Source organism: Callorhinus ursinus, unplaced genomic scaffold (assembly GCF_003265705.2).
Source record: "Callorhinus ursinus isolate GAN/ISIS: 27379988/994484 unplaced genomic scaffold, GSC_fseal_2.0 scaffold7, whole genome shotgun sequence".
In the NCBI taxonomy this organism is placed as follows: Eukaryota; Metazoa; Chordata; class Mammalia; order Carnivora; family Otariidae; genus Callorhinus; species Callorhinus ursinus.
In genome coordinates, this window is record NW_027397069.1 from 74,249,500 (window position 1) to 74,276,718 (window position 27,219).

Here is a 27,219-nt window from a genome sequence, read left to right on the forward strand (position 1 = left end):
TGATGATGAGGTATCAAGAGTATGGAAAGTTTTGGTAGTGAGTTAGCAGGTGGATCAAAATACTTGAGTATAAAAACTCCATTCATGACTCTTTAGGCCTTTTCAAGCAAAACCTTGCTTTTGCTTGAAAAAATTGAGAAACAGTACAGTTAAAATACAAGACATGATCAAGAGCAAGTCTCAAGCCATTTTTAGTTTAAAAGGAAATTCTGTGAAATAAAGACTGATAGAAACTGAAAGCTTTGTTTACATGAAATTAGAGGCATAAAACTGAGGGTCCTTGAGATGCTGGGATGATATGATAAGAGGAGCAACTATAAACAAGTCCTTTGTAGGGAAAATGCTATTTAAGAAATGAACTGGAGGCTGGCCACACTATGGGAATAAAAACTTAAATGGAAACTAGAAATAACATAAAGGAATTAACTCTTTGAGAAAAGGAGACTATGCTTGCTTTGACAATCCTTAATAATTTTGCAGCAAGTATTCCTATTGGTTAGCTCTTTAAAAGCTAAAACAAAGTAGTAAAAGAATGACTTGTTGACCTCACTGAAATATTTGGCCAGAAAATGGCTGGACCATGTGTCTATGATTTAACCTCCTAACCCAAAGCAAGTGAATCTTGGACATCCTTCCAAAAATTAAAATTTTCTTGACACTAATTTTCAAACATCAAAATTTTTGCTAAGAGAAAATATATATATTAAGCCCTTTTTGGTTGGTGGGTATTTAATTTTTTCTGTAAAATACAAAGATGCAAAATTTTCTAATATTTTTCCCATCATTAGTATAGAGGGCAAATATTTTTTAATCTGTCAAAGGTATGTAGTTTTGTTAAAATATACTTGATTTAGCTTCTTTAATTTGAAAAGTTTTGCCTTCATAGAAGAAAAAAATTTTTTTTTCTGTTTAGGATGAAACTTTGTTTTTCTGAGCATGATAGTTTATGGGATTAAAAAGAATTAATAGTTATTTCTCCTTTTATAGTTCTACTTGTCCAGTTCTGAAAAGGAACGTTATGAAAAGGAATTCAGCCAAGAAAGACAACAAGAAATTTTGAGAAGAGCAGCAAGGGACTTACCTATCTACACCACATCAGCTTCAAGGAGTAAGAAAAACCAGTCTTAAGCTTTCCTTGCCAAGGAATTTTTAAAATATGGTTAATCCTGCCAAGATATATCTGCATGATTTGACAGTTACATGGATATTGTGATTGCTACAGTTAACATCTGCAAGAACAAGATTTTCCTGTGTTCTGTATCTTCTGTGGTATTTCAGATGTACATACTTTTGTACATATATTGATACAGATTTTTTAAGGGGCTCACTATGAGCCTCTTTTCTCTGCATTTTTTTTTTCTAATTCAACCTCATGGCTAAAAATGTCACCTGTTACTCTTAGCAAACCATCATTTAGAAAGTCTTGTTTGATTTTGGATATTGTGTGTCATCATGGAGTCATTTTTTAAAAAATCAAGAACGTGCTAACTTAGAATGGAGAGGAGTAAAAGACACAAAGGGGAAGAGTCCTGTCAAGTTTTAAAACCTATACTCAAAGAGCCAAAATTTGAACTCAGGTTTATCTGGTTACAAAGATGTTGGTATTTCTACTCTCCCACTGCCTACATTGACATAGGTGACCCCTGCAGCACCTTCCTTTTCTCAGGGTGACAGTCTTACAATACGAATGAATTTATGAGTGGCCAGTGTAGTCACTTAAGTATAGGAAATGGTTTTAAGTTATATATTATATGCCTCGTGAGTTTTGTTCAAATATAGGATAATATAATAGCTAACAATTATTCTGTACTTTACACATACTCATTTAAAATTCACAACAACCCTTTGAGGTAGATACTATTGTCTTCATTTTACAGATGAGGAAACTGGGACACAGGGAGGTTTATAACTTGTTCAAAGCCATATGTAGAAAAATGGATTTAAATCTGGGTGCTCTGGCTCTAGAACCCACTATGCTGCTCAGCTCCGAGGGGAAATAAGAGGAGCTTTACCTTTGTATAGTTATGTGCAAGTCGTGGCTAAGGAATGTGACTAAGTTTGTACAAGATTTTAGGAGGGGATATTTGACTGACTTAAATTTTTCATGCATTTAATACTATTCTTTTTGCATGACTAATATATTGCTGTATATAACGAAAACATGAATTTCAAACCAGACCCAAGCTTTTCCAGTACTAGTGTAGTGAGAGTCATTAACTTTCTAAGTTCTTGTTTCCTTATTTTATTTTTTATTTTATTGGTTTTTTTGGTTTTGTTTTGTTTAGTTTTTTGAGAGAGAGAGTGCAAGTGTGGGGGGCAGAGGGAGAGCAAGAGAGAGAATCTTAAGCAGTCTCGATGCCTGGCGTGGAGCCCAGTGTGGGCTCAATCTCACAACCCTGAGATCATGACCTAAGCCAAAATCAAGAGTCAGATGCCTAACCGACTGAGGCCCCCAGGTGCCCCTTTGTTTCCTTATTTTAAAATGAAGGTAAGAATATCTACATCTTTAGGTTAGTGGCAATATTAAATGAGATACATAAATGAGATATATACATTTAGTATAGATCTTGGTATTAATAATAAATTTTCAGTAAATGATTAGCTGATATAAAATAATCCTTTTTTATATTCAGTTATGAAAAGTCTGATTTATAATAATTATTTCTACTTATAGTTCTGTAGATTAGATGTTCTTAACTCAAAGTCCAAGACTTCAGAGAATTTATGAATCCTGAGATGATATGCAAAGTTGTGGGTACATGTAGTGTTCAAAAGTACCCCATTCATACCAAGATAATCTGATTTTCAGAGCAGTATGTGTGCCCTGAAGAGTTAATAGCCACTGATGTAACATCTTTACACTAAGACTTTCCTCTACTCTGAATAATACCCTTCTTCTATTCAATATTATACCAGAATTATGCTAACCACTTTACTGGTGATTATTTAATCCTCAGAACAACTCTGAGGGAGGTGCTGCACTTGTCTTCCTTTTAGAAATGAAGAAATGAGGCACAAAGTAGGTGTCCAAAGTCCCCGAGTGATAAGATCTGGGATTTATAACTTACCTTCTGACTACAGGGAGAGTCCCTGCTCTTGAGCACCATTTTATACTGCGTTTGTATTGCTTAGAATTCTAAACTTTGGGAGTTTTTATCTTTTTTCTTATTATAGAAATGATAAGCATTCATTCTTTTAAAAAACAAAATTACGGAAATACATATTATAGAAAGTAGCCTTTTAATAGAGCAGAGACGAGTGAAAGTGATAGAGCTGCCTCCACACGGAGGAGGGGTGGGGGGCTTTTCACCCAGTTCCTTTTTGGGCTTTTTTGAACCATGTGGACAAATTATTAGCTATTCAGGAAACAAAATGAGTCTTTCTAGACCTTCTCCCTCCACAGTGTGGATCCAACCGACATCTCTCTCTAGCTTTGTCCCACACTGTTTCCTTGCATCACCTCTGTGCTAAAAGCACTCTTGTCTTTCCCCACCTTTTTTATTCTTTTTCTCTGCTTAGAACAATTATTTTTTCCTCTCTAAATCCAGTTTAAAGGTTTAATTCAATGTCTGCTTCTTTTTACTCATTTCTATTCACTTGAGCAAGAAGTGATTTTTATTTTTTTAAAGATTTATTTATTTATTTGAGAGAGAGCGCACGGGAGCATGTGCATGCGTGCATGCAGTGGGGGGAGGGGCAGAGGGAGAGGGAGACCAGCAGACTCCCCGCTGAGTGGGGAGCCCGACATGAGGCTCCATCCCAGGACCCTGAGCTCATGACCTGAGCCAAAATCAGGAGTCAGTCACTTTAACTGACCGAGCCACCCAGGCGCCCCTAGGAGTGATTTTTAAAGTCTGCTCTGAACTTTTCAAATTCTTACCTTGTAGGTCACAAATCACTGCCTCATAGTTACTTCTGTTTATGTCACTTACTCGACCTTATTCTAAGACTCTGGCAGTCAGGAATTTTTCCCATGGTCTCTAACAAAGTGTCTCGATTAAATAGGCCCTCAGTAGGTATTTGTTGAATGAACCTCTTCCTGGGTATTCTTATTGGCTGTTTATTCACTTTTTGAATGTCATTCTCATGCAGAGGCCATGGTAATCTTATCTGTATTGTGCCAGTTTTAGTATATGTACTGTCAAAGCAAGCACTGTTTATGCACTTTTAAATGTCCCTAGTTTTCTCTCCTTCACTGATTTTCCCCATCATAGTCTGACTTTGTATTTTATCAGAAATAATTTTTTTAAAGGTTTTATTTATTTATTTGACAGAGAGAGAGAGCACAAGCAGGGGAGTGGCAGGCAGAGGGAGAAGCAGGCTTCCCGCCCAGCAGGGAGCCTGATGCGGGACTCGATCCTAGGACCCTGGGATCATGACCTGAGCCGAAGGCAGACACTTAACCAACTGAGCCACCCACGAAATAGTAATTATTATTATCATCCTCGTAACACCTGCTTTATTGAGAATCTCATATGTTCCAAGAGATTTATATTTAATCTGCACAATAGTCCTTTACACTTGGTATTATTTGCACTTACAGAAGAGGCAGTTGAGGCTCATGGAAAGTTAAGTTACTGACCCAAGGTCACAAGCTAGTAAGTGGGAGAGCTAGCATCCAACCTAACTGGTGACAGAGTCCCTGCTGCCAGTGCACCTTTACAAACTGGCTTTTCTAGAGCATATCAGTTTCCTCTCGGTATCTGTGTTCTTGTCCTTTTTTTTTCTTAATGTTTATTTATTTATTTGAGAGAGAAAGAGTGCAGGCTTGGGGGTTAGAGGGAGAGAGAGACTTTAACAGACTGAGCTGAGCGTGGAGCCCGACACAGGGTTCGATCCCACAACCCTGAGATCAGGACCTGAGCTGAAACCAAGAATCTGCAGCTTACCTGACTGTGCCACCCAGGCACCCCTTGTCCTTTGTTATATTTGCATAAAGATTACTGACCTTTTTCTTCTCTTCTCCCCCAGTTTGCTCCTATAACACTTGCGTCTCCACTTAATAAATCACAACCAGTTTCTTCCCTCTGTTCCCAGGTATATGTCAAAGTATATCTCTCCTAAAAACAAGTTTGTTCGGATTCTCTTCTAACCGCCATTGTATTTTCTCTTCCCTTTGAGTTAGATCCTCTTATAAGTTGTCTGCACTCAAGTCCTCTTTTCCTTCCTAGCTAATACCAGGCAACTGGCTTCCATTATCCCTACCCAAGTTCAGTGATTTTTGTCATTCTGGCTTCTTGAAAAGCTTTCTTCTTTGTGCTTTTCTATTCTAGTTCTGTTTCTTAATCCTTGAATGATTATTCTTCCTCCTAAATTTTTTTTTAAAGATTTTATTTATTTGAGAGAGAGAGAGAGAGAATGAGAGAGAGAGAGAGCACATGAGAAGGGGGAGGGTCAGAGGGAGAAGCAGACTCCCTGCTGAGCAGGGAGCCCGATTGCAGGACTCGATCCCGGGACTCCAAGATCATGACCTGAGCCGAAGGCAGTCGCTTAACCAACTGAGCCACCCCGGCGCCCACCTCCTAAATTTTTTTTAATTTTTCTGTTTCTTAACCTCACAAGGGTGCCTTGCCCTTATTCTTTTCATACCGTTCTTCGGCTTTTGTTTTCACCTCTGGAATTCTGACACTAGGATATTGTGATTATTAGTTTATTGTGTCTCAGTTTGTTTTCTTTAGTAGTTTTCAGAAATGAGTTCACTTTTCTGAATATGAATTAAAACAGATTCAAGGATATTGTCACACTAGTGCTCATTTGCGTTCCAGACCCTTTCTTGTATGTGAGGCAAAGGGGTGGAGTTGCAGCTGCACACCAGGATCACTTGTCTACCGAGAAGCCTACAGTCTAGCTGCACAAGGCTGCAGCATTCTTCCTGAGGTTTCAGAGGGAAGAATCTGCGGACCTCTCCCCCAGAGCACCCTGTAGCCATTACTCAAGGCTTCATCCCTCTCGGTGTGTATCTACCCATTCAGCATCTCCAGCGTGGCTCATTTTCTAGGTTAGTTGCACTGACATGTCTGTTTTCTACGTGTATCCATGGGACTGGGTGAGCTTACAATCCTCCTACTCCATCACCTTCCTGGCTCCCACCAGAATAGCTGTCCTTGAGTTACCTATTACCCAAACCTACAAACCCAAATAAAACTGGATTCATCAATTCAAAATTTAATACCATCAAACAATATTTGTCACGTGGTAGAAACTGTCTAAATATTTGTTGAATGAATGAGAGAATGAATAAATGAAAAACATCCTGCCCCACTCTCCCTGCTTCCCCCAGACTGAGCTTATTTCTGCCGTTGGCAGCCTTGTTCATCTCAGCACCCGATACTAGAAACTGAAGTTTACTGATTGCTCCTTTTTCCTCGGTTCTTCTATCTACTCCATCATCAGGATCCTTCAAAAGTCTTCCTCAAAGGTCTGTTCGGTTTTGTCTCATCTCAGGGCAAAATTCTCATCTCAGAATTTTGAGTGGAAGTATAGAGGAAAAAGAAAATAAGATACTCCTGATCCTCATCTTACCACTAATTCAGCTATATATAGCTTTGGGCAAATTACATTCTCTTGATATTGGTGTGTTTTTCATCTGTAGAATGGAGATATCAACTAAGAGATTTCTGTGGTCCTTTATAGCTTTACTTTTTCTACGTTGTATGGTTTTATCTCCCTCGTGTCCAACCGAGGTGAGGCGTTATAGAACACACCCTCAGTAAACTATAGCTTATTCTTTTAAGTGGATATTTATATACATTTCATCCATCTTAAAGATATTTTTGTTGAAATAACAGAAGTAATACATGCCATGATTTAAAAAAAATTTTTTTTTAGGGCACCAGATGAAAAGTGAGGGGCGCCTGGGTGGCTCAGTTAAGCATCCAACTCTTGATCTCAGGGTCTGACTCTTGATCTCAGCTCAGGTCTTAATCTCAGGGTCATCAGTTCAAGCCCTGCTTTGCACTCCATGCTGGGCATGGAGCCTACTAGAAAAAAAGAAAGAAACGTGAGTTTACCCTTCACCCTAGCACTACTCTCCAGGGGCACCCTGTGTATCTTCGCAGGAATTTTTTATACTTGGCAGAGTATTGCATAATTTATGTACAATTAATATATTTTAACAACTAGAATAAATAGATCTTAACCAATACAAATTTGGTTACCTGGATAGTGCCTTTTAGCAGGTATAACTTATAACATTACTTCAAAATAACACTTTGTCTCTCTTATATGTTAATTCACATCTGGAAGGTGGGTGCATTTTATTGGGATATGTAAAGAAAAAAATATGTGTTCTTATTCCCCTTAGAGATGTGAAACATGCCACATATCCATACTGTTCAACAATTTGCTTTTTTTCCATGTGATATATTTGCATTTTTCCAACTTAGGGTACATGTGTATTTTGTATGGAAAATTCTTGTTAAAGTCTTCATAGTATTCTACTGTATGGATATATCAAAATGCTTTGCCATTTGGATAATTCAAGTTACTCATAGTATTTTGTTATTAAAAACAATGCTATAGTGAACATGTCTATAGAGTTTTCTAGAAGTAGAAATCCTGAGTCAGAGAACATATACATCTTAAATTTTCATTGATACTGCCAAATTTCCTTCCAAATAGATTGTAATACAGGACATGATTCATGCACTTTTTAGAGGGTATACTTAATTTAAATTTTTATTTGAACCTATTTTCTATGCTATTACTATGTTTGTTAGGATCACAAGTAACAGGCAACAGCTTCAGCTTTTTAACTCCTTTCACCCCAAAAAGCTACCAAAAAATATGAAATGGTGTCAAATTGGTGGGTATTTCCTGTATTTGAAGGGCAGGACAACAAGAAAGAACTGGAACCCATAATTGGAAAGCCAAAACTGGGACTCTGTGCAGCTTATTTCATCTTGTTTCTGTGTATCTGTTTCATTTTTAACAATATCTCCCTGCAAACAAGTTTTTATTTTTTATCCAGTTCACATGGCAAAATATCACCATTACATGTTATCCAGTTGCAGCAGCACGCAGCCATAACTCATTCTCAGTCCCAGTGCTGAATCCATAGGAGAGAGAGAGCATGAACTAGAAGCAGGGAGGGTGGTCTGAACTCATTTTCCAGAGAAGGAGAGAGTGGCTTATAGATCAAGCAGATACCTCCAAAGAAGCCATTTACAATATCAAGTAGAGTATTTGCCATTTAAGTGCTTTAAATCTATAAATGTTTCAACTATTTGTGAAAGATCAATAGTAATTTGCCTTGTTGCCAAGTCAGTACAGTTTGTTTGCTTTACAGGCCATCATATAGAGAACAATTAGCGTCTAACTATAATGTTATTATTCTCTTATTCATCCATAATAATGGTTTTTAAGGTACTTTTTGATTTGTGAAGTCTTGGGACATTTCCCTCATGAATCTCAAAAATCTATTTGTCACTTATTTAAATTTCAAAAACTGAAACTTAAGGTTCTGTACGATGTACAGACTCTGATGGAACTCTTATTCCAGTGGACTTCTCTTGAAAATTTTTTTTTAATCACAGTATTTGAGCTGAATTGGGAAAACAAGTCTCACTTGATCGGATTTCTTACTAATCTCTGACGTCATCTCTGACCTCCTGTTCACCCCGTTCCAGGCACACCACACCCTTCCCTGTTCTTCAAACTAAGCACGCTGCCACCTCAAGGCCTGTCCTCTGCTTGGAATCCTCTCTTTCCCAATGTGACTTACTAACCACCTTCCTTCAATTTCAGTTTTCTCAAATGTCTCTGAAATTACAGTATACAATATCCCAATTCCCTTTCCCTGCTTTATTTTTCCTATTAGCACCTATCACTAATATACTGTTTATTTTCTTAACTTATTTAGTACTCCCCATCTTCTCCAGAAGAATATAAGTTCCGTGAAGGCAGGGATTTAAGCCTAGAAGAGTATCTGACACCTAATAGGTGCTCATGTTTTAAATGAATGAACATATAAATTGGGCAGCAGTAACATATGTTAGAATTGAGTGGGAAGAAGTTCGGGGTTGTTTGTTTTTAAAAAATGTTGTCTTGATTTTGCTATTTGGGATAGGGATGGGAGATAAAAGGTTGTGTTTTTCTTGAAAAAGCTATTTTATAATGTTAAAAACAAAATCCCACAGGGTGCCTTAAAAAGTTTAAACACATTCATTTTGATATTTTAGTATAGACAATGTATTTTGGTAGGAAAAAAAGCTTGAATCGGGACTTCATAAATCTGAGTTATGCTACCTAACTAGGTGTTTGACCTTGTGCAAGTCACTTACGTGCTATAGATCTCCTTTTTCATCTGAAAATTGCTGGGCACTGTTCTATTTCTGAGGTTTCCTTCTACCTCTTGACATTTTGATTTCAGAAGCTCTCTAATGCATTTTGGTATTATTTTAAAATTATTAGTTATCAATTTCACAGAATTATTTGTAAAAGAAATGAAAGCAAATTTTATAGTCAAATTAACTAAGCTTATATTCTTAAATGTAGCCATCAGATATTGTGAAAGATGTCAGTTGATTAAACCTGACCGGGCACATCACTGCTCAGCATGTGACATGTGAGTATTACTTGTTTGTTTCTTTTTAACCCTAGCACTGGAAATTGGTGACAGGAGCATGGAAGGGGAAGGAATATTTCATATGCTTTATACTTAGCAAGAACACTGTATCCTCTCCCTTTATTTGCTATGTATGCTGGGCTAACAAAAATATTTATGTAAGCTAGAATATACTTTGAAGTAATCTTGATTAACAGTTCCTGTACTAGTTGATAGAATATACTTCCTATGCTTATGCTTAATATAATATTGATGAGCAAGTAAGTAATAACCCCCTTGAGAAAGATAACTTTATTTCCTGGATTAAAAAGACTCATTGAAAAAAAAAAAAAGACTATCATGACAATTTTCTTATTTTTATTGTTAATATTAAAACCTAACAAACCACAAAAATATTGTTTTCAATTACCATCTGTGACATTGTTCCCAGAAAAATTTGATTTTTTTTTTTTGTGCCCTTGTGAGAACGTAGTGTGTTGAAGGAAACATCCATAGTTTGGGAATCTCTACTAGTCCTTGAACTTTAGTTAGACAGGCTGTTTAACATTCTGGGTATTAGTTTATTCATTTCCAATATTGCAGCAGTCACCTCTTATCTGCCTGGGGATCTATTCCAAGACCCCCAGTGCATGCCCGAAACTGGGTAATACCAAACCCTACATATACTATACATACATACCTATGATAAAGTTTAATTTATAAATTAGGCACAGTAAGAGATTAATAACAATAGCTAATAATACAATGGAACAATTATAGCAATATACTGTAATAAAAGTATGTGAATGTGGTCTCTCTCTCAAAATGCCTTCTACTATACTCACCCTTATTGTGATGAGATGAAGGGAGGTGAATGACATAGGCACTGTGACATAGCATTAGGCTACCATTGACCTTCTGAAGTGTCAGAAGGAGGATCATCTGCTTCTAGACCTTGGTGACTGTGGGTAGCTGAAACCAGGGGAAGCTGGATATGGGAGTGACTATGGATAAGGGGGACTGCTTGTATTTGAGATGTTCTGTAGTCTAACTTTATACAAATCTAGATTGCATGTATTGGTGATGAGGCAAATTTGGAGGGTTTTTTAAATTATAAAAGTACAGTAGTGCTTATCCATGGAATACAATTTTGTAAATTGTATGGAAAAAATAACCATCTATAAGCCTATCATTGTTAATATTTTAACGTATTTGCTCCTAAAGTTTTATTTTTATGTGTTGCATGTGGCTAAAATAGCACAGGGATTTCTGTATTTCATTTTATCTCCCTCAGTAATTTGTAAGCTGGACCTATCTAATTTACCCAGTGCTATATGTACTATATCATATTAAAATGTCATTTGGTATGGTTCAAGGCATTTGGCTATGCTCAGCTAAATTCCCAGTATTAAAAATCATCTCTTAACTATAAAAGGCCTTGTGGAAATACCAGAACTTTTCTCTAACCTAATGTTTACTAGGTTCATTTTTCTTTTCTTTTTTTTTTTTCGAGAGGGAGCTGGGGAGAGAGAGAGAGAGAGAGAGGCAGAGGGGGAGGGAGAGAGAGAAGCTTAAGCAGGCTCCACCCCCAGCATGGAACCCAATGCAAGGCTCAGTCTCACAACCCTGAGATCATGACCTGAACTGAAATCAAGAGTCGGATACTTAACCCACTGAGCTACCCAGGCACCCCTCGGTTGGTTTTTCTAAGATATTATTTGTAAAGGTAAAAATTTAAGCCAAAGAAAGAGAAAAGTATCAGAAATTAAAATTAGGGGAATTTTTATGCAAAGATTTTCTTATGTTTGTTTTTTAGATGTGTTCTTAAGATGGATCATCATTGTCCTTGGTATGTATAAAAAAGAGGAAATCACATTGTGGGTAGAGAGGTGGGAAGGAGAGAATTGAAAGTAATTTACCTCAGCATTCCTAAATTTTGAAGGTCAGTTCAATTACTCGATTACTCAAGGTTGAATTAGTCCTACTAAATGCATATTTATGTATGTACATGTTTATATTAAGTGTATTCCTTTAAATATATACTCTGATGTTAGTAACCCAAGTAAGTATATATTAAGAATTAACATTAAAATTCCAAATTCCTCATAGAATTTATTAAAAACACACATCCACAATTAAGACACTGCTCCCTACTTCCCAAATGGCCCATTTCCAAGTAATAATAGTTAAGTTTTTTATCTGCCATATGTATTATTATTGTTTTTATTATAGTTAAAAAATAACATTAAAACTTACCATCTTAACCATTTCTAAGTGTACAGTTCAGTAGTATTAAATATGTTCATATTGTATAACCAATCTTCAGAACTTTTTCATTTTGTAAAACTAAAATTCTATACCCATCACCGCCCCCCTAACCCCTGGCAAACACCATTCTGTTTTTTGTTTCTGAGAGTTTGTGATTTGTCTTATTTTTACAGTGTGACTTTCTTTATTCTTCTAGGGTGAATAACTGTGTGGGATTTTCTAATTACAAATTCTTCCTGCTGTTTTTATTGTATTCCTTGTTATATTGCCTTTTCGTGGCTACAACAGTTTTACAGTACTTTATAAAATTTTGGACGGTAAGTCTGTTTTCTATCTTAAAACATATACTTAAAACTTTTTAAGATGCTATATTCATAAAGAATTCCTTCATTCTTTATTATAAGTAGATGTACTTTATTTCAATTTTACTAGGTAGAATTTGATCAGAAAGCATTTTTTTGGATTACAGAAAGCATTTTAAAGGATTACAGTTTACCTTCATATGTTTATTTGCAAATAAATGGATATTAAATAGAATATAGTGAACTTTTTTTTAGTGAGCCAAACTATTTTCAGCAATATTCTAACAATAGACCTATCAATTTTAGGGAAGTAATTGCTTTTCCTTGAGTTGAAGAGACTTACTGCAGTTTACAGTGATAAAAGTGAAATTGCCAACACCCCAAATAACCACAAATCTGGTTCCTGCCTCTGTAGATGTTAATCCTTTTTCTGTCATAAGTTGTTAATGTTTTTTTCCACATTTTCAATTTATATCTTATAACCCTGTTTTCTTTCATTTTTATCAAATCCAAGTTTTTTATTTTTAAAGCAGTATTTTTATGATTTTTTTTAAGATTTTATTTATTTATTGTAGAGAGAGTGCGTGCGTTGCATGCACAGGAGCGGGGGCAGGGGGAGGGAAAGGAACAAGGAGACTCTTCGCTGAGCGCGAGCCCTACAGGAGGCTCAAACTCATGACCCCGGACCCTAAGATCATGACCCCAGCCAAAATCAAGAGTCAGATGCCCAACCAACTGAGCCACCCAGGTGCCCCTAAAGCACTGCTTTTAAATAAATAATCAGAAAATCAGAAATAATAGGAGCGCCTGGGTGGCTCCGTCGATTAACTGTCTGCCTTTGGCTCAGGTCATGATCCCAGGGTCCTGGGATAAAGCCCTGCATCTAGCTCCCTGCTCGATGGGGAACCTGCTATTCCCTCTTCCTCTGCCCCTCCCCCCCTGATGTGCACTCTCTCTTTCTGCACTCTCTCAAATTAATAAATAAAATCTTTTAAAAAATAAAAGTAGTACTTTTCATTTATGATTTCTGGCTTTAGTCTATTCACTGTATATTTACACAATATTCACCCAGGTTTTCCTTTGGTATTTTAGTTGTTTTTGTCTTCACATTTATTTTTTAACTTTTTTTTTTAAAGATTTTATTTATTTGAGAGAGAGAACGAGAGAGAGAGAGCATGAGGTGGGGGAGGGTCAGAGGGAGAAGCAGACTCCCTGCTGAGCAGGGAGCCCAATGCGGGACTCGATCCTGGGACTCCAGGATCATGACCTGAGCCAACTGAGCCACCCAGGAGCCCTTGTCTTCACATTTAAATCTTTGATTTTGAAGACGGCATTATTGTAGTCAAAAAGTACATTGTATTTACTCTTCCTAAAAATCCTGTTAAGAAGTTTTAAAATGTAGCTTTTATAATTGAACCGTTCAGGTGTGGTGAAGCCAGCAGATCAGGAGATGATTTCTATTGAAAAGACAGTTTGTTGCTCACAGTTTCTGAGGGAAGGGGCATACCACGCCATGCAGGGCCACACAGGGGAGCACCAAGCAGGGTAACCAGATTTAGGTTAGCCAGTTTGCATAATATCTGTGGTCTCTGGGCATAAGGGTTGTTCCTTGGTTATCTGTATGTATGCTTGGAATGGTTATGGCAGGGAAATTTTGCCTCCCAGAGTGTAATAGTCCAATAGAGGAGGTGATATGGAGTATGAACTCTGGATTGGTTAGTTTGTGTATGAGAGGTTTATTCCTTGCTATCACTTAAGAACTGGTTAGCTGTGAGAGAGGCAGTCTCTCTTCAGTCAGCAAGGCCTCAGATGCCAAAGCATCAAGAATACAGAAAATAAGGGGGGCCTGGGTGGCTCAATCAGTTAAGCATCCAACTTTTGATTTTGGCTCAGGTCATGATCTCAGCATTGTGAGATCAAGCCCCATGTTGGGCTCCACACTGGGCATGGAGCCTGCTTAAGATTCTCTCTCCCTCTCCCTGTGCCTCTTCCCCCTGCCCCACACACACACTCACTCTCTATCTCTCTCTCAAAAATAAAAAAGAATACAAAAAATAAGAAAATATAGTTATTGCAGAAGGAGCTATTATTTTCAATAATTTTCAACATTGAAAACTGAGGTTAGAGGAGTTAGGAAACTAGCCAGAATTTGACCATAGATATCTCTGTTTCAGCATCCAAATACTTTTCACTGTGAGTTGCTATTCCTAGTCATACTTGAGAATTACATAATTAAAGCCTCAAGTCATCAAGCACAATTATTTTTCCAAGAAATATCTAATACATTTTAGAAGGACTTGCACTAAAACGTTGAATTTTTAAACTTGGGTATTTAAAACCCAGGGTATGTATACTAGTACTTACAGTTCCTTTGTGTGTTCCTTTATTAGAAAAGAGCACCCCAGTTCTATGTGGTCTCAGCCCAATGAATTTTGGGTTCTGTTGTTCCCCTACTTCTAAGCATCTTTGTTCAGTTTACAGCCTACGTAATCCTACTCAGTGGGCCTATTTAAATGAAGAGGATTCAGTGCCAGATGAATAAAGTCTAAATTACAGAATTTCACATTTCTTTACCAGAAACTTCAGCAGTGTTTGCCTATATTAATTAAAGAATAAATATTTTGGGGGGTGACTGGGTGGCTCAGTCAGTTAAGTATCTGACTCTTGATTTCAGCTCAAATCATGATCTCACGGTCATCAGATTAAGCCCTGAGTTGGGCTCCATGCTGAACATTTCCGCAACCTGCTTGGGATTCTTTCTCCCTTTCCCTCTACCCCTCCCCCACTCGTGTGCATGCTTTCTATCTCTAAAAAAAAAAAGAATAAATATTTTTAAAACTTTTTTCAAACTTGTCATGAGTCAGGAAAGACTAGTAAACTTAAATCTTTTTCTTCATCTAACAAATATTTATTTAGTACCTACTATGTGCCAGGCAGTGTTCTAGGCACTTTGGATATATCAGTGAACAAAACAGAGTCCTGTTTTTATAGAACTTACTTTTAAGAAGAGGACAGCATATAAATGTAATAAATAAGTAAATCCTACTGTATATTAGAAAGTAAACACTATGAAAAAAAGCAAAAGTAGAGTAGGGTAAGGGATGTGCCAAGTGTGTGTGGGGTGAGTATGACAGGGGACAGATAGAAGTGTTAAGAGAGTGATCGGGATAGACCTGCTCGGTAAGACAATCAGATTTGAGCAAAGACTTGAAGGAAGTTAGTGGACACATGGGAGCACCTAGATATATAGAGCAAATATTAACAGACCTAAAGAGAGAAGTAGAGAGCAATACAATAATAGTAGAGACTTTAATACCCCACTTTCATCAACGGATAGGTCATCCAGACAGAAAATCAATAAAGAAGATTGGCATTAAAGTGACACATTAGACCAGGTAGACTTACCAGACATAAAGAACACTCCATTCAAAAGAAACAGAAAACACAATGATATAAAACCAGAAATCAATTACAAAAAAGAAAACTGGAAAACTCACTAATAAGAATGATCTAAAGTAACCTAACTTCACATCTCAAGGAACTAGAAAAAGAACATACAAGGCAAAGTTAGTACAAGGGGGAAAATAACAAATCAGAGTGGAAATAGAGACTAAAAAGACAATAGAAAAGATCAATGAAAGACCTGGGGTTTTTTTTAAAGATAAACAAAATAGTCAAACCTTTACCTAGACTCACCAAGAAAGAAAGAGGACTCAAATAAAATCAGAAATGAAAGAGAAAACATATCTGATACCACAGAAATACAAAGGATCATAAGAGATTACTATGAACAATGATACACCAGCAAATTGGACAACTTAGCAGAAATGGATACTTTCCTAGAAAATACAACCTACAAGACTGAATCATGATGGAATAGAAAAATCTGAAGAGATTAATTGCTAGGAAGGAGATTAAATCAGTAATCAGTAACTTCCCAATAAATGAAAGTCCAGGACCAGATGGTTTGGTAGTGAATTCCAGTCCTCAAAATCTTCCAAGAAAACAGAAGCGGGAACACTTCCAAATTCATTTTATGAGGCCAGTATTACCCTGATACCAAAAATGGACAAGGGCACTGCAAGAAAAGAAAATTATGGGCCAATATCCATGTTGAACAAAGATGTAAAAATATTCAAAAAAATATTAGCAAGCTGCATTCAGCAATACATTAAAAATTAAAAGGATCATACACTATGATCATGTGGGATTTATTCCAGGGATGCAGGTATGGTTCAGCATCTTTAAATCAATCAGCATGACATACCACATTAACAAAATGAAGGAAAAAATCATATCATCTCAATAGATGCAGAAAAAGCATTTGATAAAATTCAGCATCCATTTTTGGTAAAAAATTCTTAAGTATAGAGGGAACATCTCAACACAGTAAGACCATATATGACAGTCCCACAGCTAACATCATACTCAGTGATGAAAAGCTTAAAGCTTTCCCCCTAAGATTAAGAACAAGACCAGGATTCCCACTCTTGCTGTTTATTCAACACAATATGTATTGGAAATCCTAGCCACAGCAATTAGACAAGAAAAAGAATTCAAATAAGAAAGAAGTAAAGCTGTCTATTTGCATAATACATAATATTATATTTGGAATACCCTGAATTCTCCACCAAAAACTGTTAGAACTAAGAAACCAATTCAGAAAAGTTAGAGGGTTCAAAATCAGTTGCGTTTCTATACACTAGTAACAGACTATCAGAAGAGAAATTAAGAAAACAATCCCATTTATACTTGCATCAAAAATGTCAAAATACTTAGGGAATAACTTTAACCAAGGAGGTGAGAGACGTGTACATTGAGAACTATAAGAGATTGATGAAAGCAATTGAAGGCACAAATTCATGGAAAGTTAATCTGTGCTCATGGACTGGAAGAATTAATATTGTTAAAATGTGAAGAATTAATGTTAAAATGTCCATACTACCAAAAGCCATCTACATAATCAGTGTAATCCCTAAGTTCCAATGACATTTTTCACAGAAATAAAACAAACAGTTCTAAAATTTCTAAAACCACAAAAGACCCCAAATAGCCAAGGCAGTCTTGAAAAAGAAGAACAAAGCTGGAAGTATCACACTTCCTGATTTCAAACCATATTACAAAGTTATAGTAATCAGAACAGTATGGTATTGGCATGAAAACAGACACATAAATCAATGGAACAAAATAGGCCAGAAATAAACCCATGAATCTTTGGTCAGTTAATTTACAACAGAGAGCCAAGAGTCTACAGTGGGTAAGGACAGTCTCTGTAATAAATAATATTGGGAAAAATGCACAGCCACATGCAAAAGAATGAAACTGGATCCCTATCTTACATCATACAAAAATTCCAAATGGACTAAAGACTTGAACATAAGACCTAAAACCGTAAGTCTCTTAGATGTTGAAAACATTGGCAGTAAGCTCCTTCACATTGGTCCTGGTGATGATTTTTTAGATTTGGCACCAAAAGCAAAATAACAAAAGCAAAAATAAACAAGTGGGACTACATCAGACTAAGAAGCTTCTATGCAGCAAAAAAAACCCAACAAAACAAAAAGGCAGGTTAGTGAATGGGAGAAGATACTTGCAAATCATATATTGGATAAGGGCTTAATAGACAAAATATATAAAGAACTTCTACAACCCAATAGCCAAAAAAAAATTTTAAATGAGCAGAGGATCTGAATAGACATTTTTCCAAAGACATAGGGATGGCCAGCAGGTACATGAAAAAGTGCTCAATGTCTCTAATCAGGGAAATGCAAATCAAAACCACAGTGAGATACCAACTCATACCTGTTAGAACGGCTATTATCAAAAGATAAGAAGTAACTAGTGTTGGCGAGGATGTGGAGAAAAGGGAACCCATGTACTGTTGGTGGGGATGTAGATTGGTTTAGCCACTATAGAAACAGTATGAAGATTCCTCCAAACATTAGAACTACCATATGATCCAGCAATTCTACTTCTGGGTATTTATCCAAAGGATATGAAAACACTAACTTGAAAAGATAGGTGTAAACCCCATGTACATTGCAGCTTATTTATAATAGCCAAGACATGAAAACAACCTAAGTGTCCCATCAGTAGATGAATGGATGAAGAAAATTGTGTTTGTGTGTGTGTACACAATGGAATATTACTTGGCCATAAAAACTTAGGAAATCCTGCCATTTGTGACCACATGGGTGGGCTTGGAAGACATTACACTAAGTGAAATAAGTCAGAGAAAGGCAAATACTGTTTTTGTCACTTATATGTAGAATCTAAAAAAAAATTTTTTTGGACTCATAACAGATTGGTGATTGTCGGGGCAGTGTCAGGGGATGGGTAAAGTGAGTGAAGGTGCTCAGAATAACATTAATAAGTCCTGGGCATATAATGCACAATGTGGTGACTACAGTTAAGTATATTTGATGCTAAGTTAGTACATCTTAAAAGATCTCATCACTAGAAAAAAAGTTTTATAACTGTGGTATGGGAGTTAACTAGACTTACTGTGGTGATCATTTTGCAATGTGTACATATATTGAGTCATGTTTTACACCTGAAACTAATAGAATGTTATATGTCAATTATATCTCAATTTTTTTAAACAGTGTGATCAGGGTAGATTTCAGAAGGTAAGATTTGAGCAAAGACTTGAAAGGAGTTAGTGGACATTTGAGAGAAGAACATTTTTGAGGAAACATCTCGACTTTAGAGCAAAGGCCCAAAAGTAGGAGTGTCCCGCCATGTTTGTGTAACAGCAAGGAGGCTAGGTGGCTGGCGTAGAATGAGAGAGAATGGGACTAATGAGAAGTCCAGGCAGTGGGCCTTGGAGAGTGTTGGAGGACTGTGTCTTTCATGCCAAATGAAACAGGAGCAGAGGAGTAACATGGTCTTATTGTAATGGATCACTCTGATTGGAGCTGAAACTACACTGGAGGTCAATGATAGCACCTCTTAGAAGGCTTTTGCAGTAGTAGTGACTGAAGGTAGTAAGAAATTCTCAGATACAGTTTTGAGAAACTACTAATCAGAAGCTTTTTAATAAAAGCTATTTGCTAAAAAAATTAATTTTATTCTTTCCTAGATATAAATCTCTTTAAAAATAGTGGGAAAGTATGTATTTAAAGTGTACCTTGAATGTGCTTAAGGAGCTAAATATTCTTGTCTGTTTTCTCTTCTGTATTTTTGGAGAAAATGTTGTCAATGACCTGTAGAGAACAACATCTTAGGGTTCCTTCAAAACAAAAGATTTATAAAACTGGTGTTCAGCATAATTTTGTATAAAATTTGGTTTCTTAATACATTATCTCTATTTGTACAAACTTTGCCGCAGGAAATCTACAGAGAGTTGTCCAAAGGTAAAATAACATTATTGCCATGCCATTCTTGTGACAATTTATAGTAAATATATAGCAAATATGACATTTGCTTCACAAGATGGGAAATTAAATGAATTGCTTGATATGTTTAAAAGGTACTGTGGTTACTCTGGGAGAGAAGAGTAAAAAATGAATGTCAGAATAATCTAACGCTAAAAACCTTCATTTTATCATGTAAACAGTGTTTAAATCAAGCCAGGACCACCTCATGTTTTAGTGGAGTCTGTGATTTGCCCATGTGGTTTTATTTTAAGAGCTAACACTTAAAGGCTTCCTCTTTCTCCTATTAATAGATACTAATTTCGGGTGCTTAGGTGGCTCAGTTGGTTAAGTGACTGCCTTCGGCTCAGGTCATGATCTTGGAGTCCCGGGATCGAGTCCCGCATCGGGCTCCCTGCTCAGCAGGGAGTCTACTTCTCCCTCTGACCCTCCCCCCTCTCATGTGCTCTCTCTCTCAAATAAATAAATAAAATCTTAAAAAATAAAGATACTCATTTCTTCTAGGTTAAGATTTTGCTTCTGTTAAAATGAATTTAGCCAGGGCGCCTGGGTGGCTCAGTTAGTTAAGCAACTGCCTTCGGCTCAGGTCATGATCCTGGAGTCCCAGGATTGAGTCCCACATCGGGCTCCCTGCTCAGCGAGGAGTCTGCTTCTCCCTCTGATCCTCGTGCTCTCTGTCTCTCATTCTCTCTCTCTCAAATAAATAAATAAAATCTTTAAAAAAAATGAATATAGCCATAAGAATGGGTAACAGCAAAGCTGTTTTCATTCACTAATACCTTGTGGTAAATGTATTTACCAAAACTGCTAATTACCTAAAAAAAAAAAACTAGAAATTGAGGATAAAAAAGGTAGGAATTAAACAGCTGAGGGCATGGGGATATATGCTGGGGTGTTCCAAAAATAGAAATTAAAGAAGTACACAAATTTATCATAATTAGTGTTTGGTTAGCAGCATGTATACTTAAAATAAGCAAATATTTTAGCATAGATAAGAAAAAACCCTTGTCTATCCTGGATATCAGGGGCTTAGGAATATATGCATAAAGTACAAAAGAAAAATGTTGAGTAAAAAATGCTTCTTTTTATTTTATTACTGAATATATTACTAAAATTTTTAAATGTTTAAGAGTAATTTTTTAAATGACCCTTTCAACCTTTTATATAAGCAAGCTCCTTTGATAATGCCAATTTTCTGTTTTGGGAGATGTTGCTTTTGGATTTATTATCTGATTTTATTTTATATTTTTCATATCTGGCAAGATTTTTGGTAAATTCAGTCTTTAGGAAGAATCAAATAATATATTTTAGGGGCTGACTATTCTAAAGTTAACTCTTCTTCCTTTCTCAGAATGAACTCTCTGATACACGTGCAAAGTTCCACGTACTTTTCCTTTTCTTTGTGTCTACAATGTTCTTCATCAGCGTCCTATCACTTTTCAGCTACCACTGCTGGCTAGTTGGAAAAAACAGAACAACAATAGGTAAGGAGATTAAAAGAAATATAAATGACTATGAAATCATGAGGACAATAGTCAGATGATAAAAAAGTGTAAAATCTGTATTAAGGTTAACTATGACTAGATAAGAACAATGGGTACATAATGTAAAGTTTCAATATTTTGAAGGTTGAGGATGTGAGATTGGCATTTATATGCATTTTCAGTTGTGCATTGTATATAAAAGAACTATATAAATATTATACTTAAAAAATTATTTATTCATTTTAGAGAGCAAGAGCATGAGCAAGCAGGGGGGAGGGGCAGAGGGAGAGGGGGAAGGAGAGAAGCAGACCCCCTGCAGAGCATGGAGCCTGATGCAGGGCTCAATCTCATGACCCTGAGATCATGACCTGAGCTGAAACCAAGAGTCAGTCCCTTAACAGACTGAGCCACCCAGGCACCTCAATATGAATTTTAATAAATAAGAGCTGTTCTCTGCATTTATACAGTGCCTTTTCAAAAATCATCTATAGGGGTGCCTGGGTGGCTCAGATGGTTAGGCATCTGCCTTCAGCTCAGGTCATGATCCCAGGGTCCTGGGATCGAGCCCCACGTTGGGCTCCTGGCTCACCAGGGAGCCTGCTTCTCCCTCTCACTCTGCCTCTCTCCCTGCTCATGCTCTCTCTCTCTGTATCTCTGTGTCTCAAGTGAATAAATAAAACCTTAAAAAAAAAAATCATCCTATAGTGGCGCCTGGGTGGCTCAGTCGTTAAGCATATGCCTTCAGCTCAGGTCATGATCCCAGGGTCCTGGGATTGAGCCCCACATAGGGCTCCCTGCTCTGTGGGAAGCCTGTTTCTCCCTTTCCCACTCCCCCTGCTTGTGTTCCCTCTCTCGCTGTGTGTCTCTCTGTCAAATAAATAAATAAAATCTTTAAAAAAATAAAATCATCCTATAAAGGTGTAGACAGTAGGTTTACATGTTATATGGAGGTTCATTCTCAGAACACACACAAAAAAATTTTAAGTCATATTACAGCTTATCTTTTATTTTTTCTAAAGATTTTATTTATTTGAGGGGCGCCTGGGTGGCTCAGTCGTTAAGCGTCTGCCTTTGACTCAGGTTATGATCCCAGGGTCCTGAGATCAAGCCCTGCATTGGACTCCCTGCTCGGCAGGAAACCTGCTTCTCCCTCTCCCACCCCCCTGCTTGTGTTCCTGCTCTCACTGTCTCTCTCTCTCTGTCAAATAAATAAATAAAATCTTAATAAAAAAAGATTTTATTTATTTGAGAGAGGGAGAGCACACCCGCATGCAAGCAAAGGGGAGGGGCAGAAGGAGAGGGAATCTCAAGCTGACTCTGCACTAAGTGCAGAGCCCACTGCCAGGCTCAGTCTCACAACCCTGATATCATGACCTGAGCTGAAATCAAGAGTTGGACACTCAATCGACTGGGTCACCCAGGTGCCCTTACAGCTTATCTTTTAGCTAAAATATGTTCTTTACTTTTTTCCCCACCTTTGATTACACACTGGTGTGTTCCATGATTGAGGCTAAGGAGTAGTGTTTTTAACATGGTTAATCATTTCCATCTTTATGTCAACTATATCACTAATATCAGCATTTATTTCCATATTTTGCTGCTTTTATAAAGTGAAATATAGGGGAAGAATTCAGTAAAGTATTAAAATAATTGAACAAATATTTCCTAAATAAGAGTGGTGTGGCATTGGCTCAAACTAAGCTATTAGCCTGTAAGCAGCCACTGTGCTATAATTGAAATATTTAGGCACTGGCTAATGTAGCAAGATACGAAATAGGGATTTGTCACATTGTTTCACAGGAAAGTCAAAGACTCCTTGCCATCTAAAGCCATGTGTCTGCCAGGAGAATTGGAGGCAGATTATAATACATAAAGATGAAGACATTTTAGGGAGACTTTTAGATATGTTTATATTTGTATTATTTTAACTTGGTGTCTTACTGTGTCATGAAAAAGCTTGATGGGCTCCAGGGTAAGAATTTCTAAGCCCTTTCTTCCGCAGCTCACTCTCCATTGTGGAGCTCTCCTCCAGTTCCATCATGCCTTCATCCCTTTTCTGTGTAAATAAACTTTCTTGTATCTAGTAATTAATTTGTTATCCTTGTCACAGAGTATCCTGCCGTCCATCCTCTTACCTTTATTCATCAGTGATGAGTAAGCTTACTTACATCATAAAAGGCAGCTTACATGCAAAGTCTAGCCCTTACGAACTATGCCAATTAAAAAGGAAGAGATTTCACGTAGAAAAGCTGATTTCTTTTCAAAAATTGATAAATCTGGTAACAGTGGGCCCATTTTCCTCTCTGGCATCCTTCAGTTGGAACTGAGTAGTAGTCAACTGCTTTAGATGGGAGCTTGAACGCTTTAATTTGCCACAGTTCCAAGCCTGCTTCATTTCTTGCCCAGCCCCTTAGTTATGAGAGAGGAGTGCTTCATGGGAAACCCATTGTTCTCTTTAAGCAGTGTTCTTCAGCTTTTTTTGCCGGTGACTACAGTGAGAAAGGCATCATTTGTATTGTGACCTAGTGCATGCACACGTTTATAAAATTATATAAATAAAATAAGCAAAAATTTTACAAAACATCATTAATCTCTTCTATGTGCGATGTACTCTAATATTTTCTGTTCTAGTTCGTTAAAAAGAAATGCTGGTCGCAAAAAAAAAAAAAAATAGATTTGAAAAACACCTATTAAGGTATTTTAACCCTTATTTTGAAAAAACTACCCTGGCACACCACTTCCTTTACAGCTCACCTTCCACACCCCTGGCCCTAGGCTGTTTCTCCACTGCTCCTTCCAGAATTATGTTCTTCTGTCCTTTGAGGTATCACTTCTACCCTTCTCCGTAACTGTCCCCTACCTACCTTGAGACCATTTCCCCAATTAAAGAGTTTCTGTATTCAAACAAATGCAATCATCCCAAACAAGCAAGCTGGTCCCTTCGACGCTCATGGCCAATCATTCTCATAAACTAAACATTGAACCTTTTAATCTCTTGGAACTGAAGAGCCCCTGAAATTGTCACCTTGAACTTTCCATTCTCTGACCACTCATCATCCTTGCAGCTCTCCTTTTCTGTACTCAACTGTCCCAACCATTCCTTTCCCTTCCGGTCTCATTTCTCCCCTTTTCGATTCTAGATCCTGTAACAAATGACTTTAACAACTCTTGACAACACTCTCACACTATACCTGTCCTGGCTTTCTCCTGTAATTCAGTTGCTGATCCATGACCTGGGTTATTCCAGCTCTCCATTTTCTCCACAAGTACATCGGGGCTGTCGAAAGCTGGAGAAGGCAGTCTCACTTCCACAGCGATTGGTGCACCTACACATTTAAAGTCTCAGACCTCACTTGGGTCCTCTGCTCTATTTGGCAGTCATGTCATGTGGTTCTGAAAAAACTAGAAGTTGTCACAAGTAAATTCTTATCTTCTCCCCTTTAAAACCTCACACAGACATTTCTCCTTTCAAACCCATCACTGTCACTCTGCCTCTAACTTCTGAGGACAAATGTCTTTTCTGGCATCTAAGGTTAATCTTCAGAACTCTTCTAGAGGCTGTCTCATTTCTTCTGCCCTTACAGCTTATCTTTTAGCTAAAATGTGTTCTTTACTTTTTTTACTTTACTTTTCTACATCATCAACCTTTCCCAGTTCCTCTCTCCCTGGCTTTTTATCCTTAGCTTATAAAACATGCTAAAATAAATTGTATTTTTACATAAAGAAAAAAAACTTTTTCTTGTGAAATGTGTATCTTTCTCTAGCCTCCACTCTACATCACTTAACAGCCAAACTTGAAATAATCGTCTCTGATCACCATCTGCTTCTTTATCTGTTATTTGTTGTTCAAGATCATGCTCACATACCATCACCCCCATTCACACATGTATATCACAGTGCAGTTTTGTTAGACTTTGTTTGACTGTGGATTCTTTGGTAAGAATTTCATCTAATTTACCTTTGGATCTCAAACACCTGGTACTGTGCCATTAGGCACATAGTAAGAATTTCATAAGTAATAAATGAGTGAAGTTGCAAGAGTTAGCATATCTTTTTAAAAAGGTGAGATATAGTGAACACACTTTAGTAGATTTTTAGTAATATTAGATAATTGTTTTCACATTTTCATTTTATAAAGGTGATGAAATACTCAGAGGTGTTATTTTTTTTCCCAAATAAGTTTCAGGAATTTATCTTTTAATTATTACAAATATCTTATTTATTTTAAATTGTATTTATATAATTTTGATATCAAAGATATAAAGCAAGAAAATTGCTTTATCTTTATCTTCCATCGTATAATTTTTTAAATAGATTAACTCTTTTTTTATATATATGTACATATAACAGAATCATTCCGCTCACCCACATTTTCATATGGACCTGATGGAAATGGTTTTTCTCTTGGATGCAGTAAAAATTGGAGACAAGTCTTTGGTGATGAAAAGAAATACTGGCTGCTTCCAATATTTTCAAGGTAATGTACAAAATGCAGGTCTCAGAAATTACAGAATCTGTGATAGTCTGTCTCTCTGGTTAAATGTCTTAAGATTCAGAGAATACAGTATATAATGACATCCTTATGAGCCTTGAGAATGAAAACTCAGAACATCTTGATTATATAAAATACTTTATTTTTCATGTTTTTTATTAAATTCTCCCACAAGAGAGTTTGGGCATATATTTGAATGGAAAGTAGAAAAAAAATTATTCATAAAAATAACAATCACTCTTTTTCCTTCAAGATGAAAATAAGTTGTTTGAAGTAGAGAATCATAAGAATTTGTACTTATTAGCTATATCTTCAAAGATTCTATCACAGATATGTATTCTATTGTGTCTTAAAAGAAGACCCAACATATAATGCAATTTTTAACTTCAAATGTAAATGAAAGTATATGCTTGAGATGATTCATAGTTTCCTTTTCTCCCAAATTCCCAGCCATCTTAGGCCATCTATATACCAAAGTCATTACAGAAAAGTAAAAAATATTTGAAATTCAAGTGACATATTTATAAATGTTACGGGTTTTTTCCCATTGTTTAGCTGTATTTCCTATATTTTTGTCTGAAAATAACATTTTGCTTTCACTTTTGAAAGACATTTTTGCTTGGCATATAATTCTAGATATTGCCTCACCATCTTCTGTGTTACATTTTTTCTGACAAGAAGTTTGCACTCATTCTTTTTTTTACTCTATATGTAATGTGTCTTTTTTTCACTGGGTGCTTTTAAGATATGCTTTTTTTAAATTTTTGTTATTGTTATGTTAATCACTATATATTACATCATTTGTTTTTGATGTAAGATATGCTTTTTTAGCACTAGTTTCATGAAGTTTGATTATGATGTGCCTTGGTATATAGTTTTCTTCATGTTTCTTATGCTTGGAATTGGTTGAACTTCTTGGAACTGTGATTTTATAACTTTCATCAAATTTGAAGAGTATTTTAACCATTATTTCTTTAAATACTTATTCTGTCATCCCCACCCCCCTTCCCCATTACTATAGACTCCAGTTACATGTATATTAGTACACTTGAAGTTGTGCCACAGCTCCCTGATGCACTGTCCATTTTTTTGTTCAGTCTTTTTTCTCTGTTTCATTTGATAGATCCTATTGCTGTACCTTTAAGTGCATCAATCTCTTCTGTGTACTTTATCATCTCCTGTATTACAAGGTTTTTCCACTCTGTCTGGATAGAAAACAGACTAGTATTTTTCAAGATTATTTTCTCTATACTGAGATTTCAGTGTTGACTGGTTTTGTTTTGTCTTGTTTTTTCCTCTTTCTTTAAAGATGTTGTTCCATTAACTTCTGGCTTGCCTTTTTTTTTTTTTTTTTTTTTTTTGACAAGAAATCAGCCTCACTCTTATCTTTATTCCACTGTTTGTAAATTACCGTGTCTTTTTTTGACCGTTGACTACTTTTAAGATTTTATCTTAAAAGCCATTTGATGATTTATTTATTTGTTTATTTATTTGGTGGTTTCTTTGTGTTTAGCCTCTCTGGGGTTCATTAGGATTCTTGGATTTGTGAATTTATAGTTTTCATCACATTTGAATAATTTTTGTTATGTCTTCGCATGCTTTCCCTCCACTGGTTTTGGGGGCACTCTTAAGTATATGTTTGTTAAATTGCTTGATTGTGACCCACAGGTCATTGCTGTTCTTTGCTCCCCAGGCCCTATCTTTTTTCTCTGTCTGCTAAGGTTTGGATAGTTTCTGTTGCTGTCTGTAAGTT

At 36.5% G+C, this 27,219-nt stretch overlaps 1 protein-coding gene and 1 non-coding gene across 10 annotated transcripts in view; one reads left to right on the top strand and one right to left on the bottom strand.

Moving 5' to 3' along the window:
* ZDHHC20 (zDHHC palmitoyltransferase 20) overlaps positions 1-27,219 on the top strand; it is a 70,121-nt gene that overhangs the window by 33,555 nt on the left and 9,347 nt on the right. For 4 of the 9 annotated variants that reach the window (XM_073894785.1, XM_025875192.2, XM_025875193.2 and 1 more), the window contains 6 exons: positions 988-1,108; positions 9,496-9,565; positions 11,361-11,393; positions 12,009-12,129; positions 20,842-20,974; positions 25,325-25,451. In XM_073894785.1, coding sequence (XP_073750886.1) covers positions 988-1,108; positions 9,496-9,565; positions 11,361-11,393; positions 12,009-12,129; positions 20,842-20,974; positions 25,325-25,451 — 605 coding nt within the window. The remainder of the gene's footprint in view (positions 1-987; positions 1,109-9,495; positions 9,566-11,360; positions 11,394-12,008; positions 12,130-20,841; positions 20,975-25,324; positions 25,452-27,219) is intronic. The other 5 variants (XR_012378840.1, XR_003209065.2, XM_073894786.1 and 2 more) reach the window with 2 other exon arrangements.
* Positions 4,048-4,154, bottom strand: LOC112826956 (U6 spliceosomal RNA). The gene has a single exon (XR_003209096.1). It is a non-coding gene; the product is annotated as a U6 spliceosomal RNA (small nuclear RNA).